The 4,388-nt window shown below is 44.5% G+C and overlaps 1 protein-coding gene across 1 annotated transcript in view; it reads right to left on the bottom strand.

The window, feature by feature from the left end:
• The window catches only part of TMPRSS3 (transmembrane protease, serine 3), a 57,572-nt gene that overhangs the window by 31,157 nt on the left and 22,027 nt on the right, over positions 1-4,388 (bottom strand). Inside the window, exon 8 of the mRNA XM_019523878.1 lies at positions 1,380-1,545. Within this exon, the coding sequence (XP_019379423.1) occupies positions 1,380-1,545 (166 nt within the window). The remainder of the gene's footprint in view (positions 1-1,379; positions 1,546-4,388) is intronic.

Below are 4,388 nucleotides of genomic sequence, written 5' to 3'. Positions count from 1 at the left end.
CGACCTGGAGGGATGTGGGCAGTGGGGTTCCACAGGGCTTCGTCCTCGGGCTCGCACTGTTCAATATCTTCATCAGTGACTTGGCTGGGGGAGCAGGCAGGGGATGGGGGCTGGCAGGGGTCCCCCAATGGCAGGGGTCTCCTCCCCCCCTCAGCTCCCCCTCCCCACTCCCTGTGTACCAGCTCAGAGTCTGGATGCAGCTCCCTTATGCGGCCACTGGGAACTGTCTGAATCATCGAAGTTCTCCAAATCTTTTCTGAAGATTCAGAGAGCTTTGAATCGATTTGAACTTTTAATTGGTCCCCTGATTCAATTCCGATTTGGAGATTTGGCCACCAAATTGGGCCTAATCTCCTCCAAATCGAATCACCACCCAAAGTTTCGCACAGCCCTATTAGATATCTAATTTCTGATGTTGAATTTCAGAATTTTTGGTTTATGTCCTTATTTTCAGAGGTGCCAGGTTTTTATGGTTCTTGCTAACATCAACAGGATTCTGAGTTTTCCAGCCTCTGAAAATCAAACCTAATCTCTCAGATGGCCCACAATTTTTGATGTCACTGCAGTTAAGTCATTAATATATCCGTTCTTTCACTCTGAGTTTGTCTACACATGCACTCTAATGCACAATAGCCTATTTTATTGCACATTACAGCATGACGTAAGAAAGTGCTATTACAGTAGTGAGCAGTAAAATAGGCTACTGTGCATTGTCACTTTAAAACTGTGTGCATTCGTTACTGCCCATTAAGGCAGCCTAATGCACATTTGTTTAGTACCTCACATGGGAAGCCCATTAGAAAAAGTGCTTTAATGCATGTGTAGACATGCTGTCTGTGTCTTTCATTTATACAGTAATACTTGAGAGACTTTCATTGTAACAAGCTTAGAAAATAATAATAATACATGGAATAAATCAATAACATAAGAATAACATTTAGTTCCTATGCAAAACTTTTTTCCTTCAAAGTCACTTGTCATTCTGCTTTATCCCATGAAAGCAGCTATCTGTCAAGGTGACACAGCTGGGTACATAATGAATACCTCTTAAAACAAGATAAGCTCCGGTTTTCCACCTACAATGTAAATATTGGACCACACTGAACTGCATTCATGCAGTACATGGAAGGTGTGTCTATTTATTGAATAAATGAGGCATCAAGGACTCACCAAATTGCGTATGTGATGAGGTGTGAGCCACATTGCAAACTTCTGCCTTGAATTTGCATATCATGGAGGGACTGAAGCAATCCACTTAGCCTACCAACGTGTCATCAACTGGCTATCAAACCTCAACATTCAACTTTAATTAACCTACACCTTCTCTGCCGTTGCTTGCCCTAGCCATATGGAAGAAGAAGAAGAACTAAGTAACTTACTCATAAACACAGTGGGCTGCTGTTACAATCCACCATGGGGTGATGACAGATCCTCCACACAGATGGAATCCTTGAAACTGAAGGCTGACCTGCCATGGCCATTGCTTGGGTGCTGAAGCATTTCCACCAACTATACGTGAGGAATATCTGGACCTAGTGCCACATACTGTATGAAGGAAAAAATACTGTAAATAAGTGAAATGCAATCCTATCAGTATAGAGCACGGGACTTGTCCCTAGTTTTTGTATTCCAACTATTCTCAGATCCCAAATGTCAGACAGTCTTCACAATGGGGAATTCCCCACCTCCATGGCATCTGGGGACAGAACCAGCAATTTGGTCTGAACCCAGGCTTAAAACAAGCCTTGGGAAGAACTCCCAGGATTCTCTGCCTCCCAGAGATGTGCTTGATGTACTCCAGGGCTCCCCATGGTGCTGAGCTCTGGAGGATTTTTAAAAGATATTTCGGGGCAAGGATTTTGGGGTGACCTCTTTTATTGGACCACCTATATAGCTGGGATGATGTTAGACATGCTGTCAAATGCACAGCATTCTTCCAATGGTCAAATGCTGCATATTTCAATTTTTTAATATTTTGCATTTGAAAGTTTGTCTAATTTTATCCCATTTATGCAGTTGGTCCACTAAAAGAAGTCACCCTAAGAAATACTTGCCTCTCCCATGATTCCTGTATCATGGAAACAACATCACTCTAATGCTGCCATAAAAGATATTTAACTCATTGTTTCTGTTACTTCATTGCTGTCAAGGTTTTTCTACTCAAAACTGCAAACCTGCAAACAAACAAAAAAAATCATTCAGCTTTCTCTCCCTTCAGAAATGGCAGGGAGACAGGCAGGAGCCAGAGGAGCTTGGCTTCCAGCTGGCATGTGAACAAAGCCCATGTTGATATGGAAGAGTGCACTGCATGGAAACACCCTTCTCATGAAACCAGACTAAAACAAATGGCATGGAGTTGGCATGCATTCAAGAGGAAGCTTTCCAAAACATCTCTGCCTTTCCTTCAGGCATAAAAACACCATCCTCAGCTTTCAGAGTAACCAAGGAGGTTTCACTGAAGCCTCATGATTCTCTGGAGAATGCAAAGTCTCTTCAAAACCACCACAAGGGAAGGAAGTCGTGCTCCATGCTAGCACATAGGCAAGGTCCATTCTTAGCTCTTTGAGAAGGCTGGAAAGCACCTGTTTGAGCAAGTTTTCTTACCTGGTGACACAAGAGGGGTTCACGTAGTTTTCAATACCAGTGAGTTATTTTGATATAGTCAGTTGATCCCCAGTTACCCCAGACCCAGCAGCAGGGAGCATGAAGGAAAGTGATTCCTGTCCCTTCTCTAAAAGAAGGGCCAAATTCTCTTCCCCAAGTTCTTCCCACCCTTCTATCCCTGGTCCCAGGGATTGCTTTGGAGCTCAGAAAGTAGCCCTGTAAGGAGAGACTCAGATCCATGTCTGTAGACTTCCAGTCTCTTTATCATCATTTCCTCTCCCAGCTACTATGTCCACTTCTCTTGGGATTTTGGCCCATTGCTCATCAGCAGTTCTTCATTAAATAACACAGCATTATAAAAAATTCTTACGAGAATGTGACCCTGCCAGATCCTCTAGAGCAGTGGTCTCCAAACTTTTTTGATTGCGCACCCCTATCAGTAAAAAATGTTTGAGCACGCACCCCCAATATATGTATATTTATATAAATATACATCTAAATAGAAGTTCTAATATTTTCTTCCCGCACCCCAATGGATCGTCTTGCGCACCCCCTGGGGTGTGCACACCCCACTTTGGAGACCACTGCTCTAGAGGATCTCTAGAGCAGGTGGCCTAGGAGCAAGGTACCTTAGAGCCTCACCTAAACTCAACAAAACAACCATGACTGAGGGTCTAACTTCAGAGGTGCTTACACTGCTAGAAAATGAAATGTGTCCTTCCACCTCCAAAGCCCTGCAGGGTTGAATGTGTATAATTCTTCCTCCTCTGCTATATGACAGAGAGCAATTGAAGTAGAATGAGACATCCCAATCAAGACCTACTTGTACCTAAAGATAAAAATGTTTTTTTAATATACTGCCTAAGGTTAAGGTGGCTGCAGCCATCCTAGTGGAGAGTAGCACCTGACAGAGTATTCCTGCCCAACCCACAGAAATAAAGAATAAAACCATCTTTCAGAGTAAACTTAGCAATAGCAGCTACAGCCCTGAGCTCTGGTCTACTTGTTGTGAAGTGCTCAACTGAGAAGCTATTGTGAACATATACAAAGTAAAAAGATGGCTTTAGAATTGCTTTTTGGTTTTTGTCTGGTTTAAACAAGCGCCTTTTTCCAAAACTTATCTTTCACCTGACTGACTTGCCACACATTCAGAACTTCGAAGGTGTGTCCCAAGACAACAGTGGCTCAGTAAAGTGGGACTACAATTCTGATATCCTTCCCAATGCCTTGTTCACAAGTTCTCTGAGGAGCATAGTCAAAAAATAGTCATGAGGGCTTTGACAGTGGAGTAAGTCCCTCTCACCTTCCAGAGAGAGACTTCTCAAACTATGTTATCTCTGAAGACATTTCCTTGAATCCAGTGCTCCTTCAGAAAAGAGAAGGCAGCTGCTACTTTCCTGAGAGTAGGAAAACCAAAAATTGGATTTCCTGGAAAATTGTTCAACCTCAAAAGCTTCCCTTGATTTTGGCTTTTTAAGTGAAGGCTTTCTGTTCAGTGGGCAAGACCCAGCAGGAAAAGGCAGAGCAGGGCAGGGAAGCTTGGTGCTGCTGCTGGGAGCCCTGTGCTGCCATGGTGAGGTGCCCCTGCCCGCTCAGCAATAGCAGGGGTGGTGGTGCAGACTTGTGCCACCCGCTGCTGCTGGGTGGACAGGGAGCACCCTCACCATGGCAGCACAGGGCTCCCAGTGGTTTTCCTGCCTGGACCCGCTCTGCCCTACCACACTGGGCTGCAGAAGGTAGCAGGACGGGGAGCCCAAGCCCACAGCGGGCAGCCCACATCTGCC

The sequence above is a fragment of the Gavialis gangeticus genome, unplaced genomic scaffold, assembly GCF_001723915.1.
Source record: "Gavialis gangeticus isolate Ggan-Ray unplaced genomic scaffold, GavGan_comp1, whole genome shotgun sequence".
Classification (NCBI taxonomy): Eukaryota; Metazoa; Chordata; order Crocodylia; family Gavialidae; genus Gavialis; species Gavialis gangeticus.
Note: the sequence above shows the minus strand (reverse complement) of the source record. Positions and strands in the feature narration are given on the sequence as shown.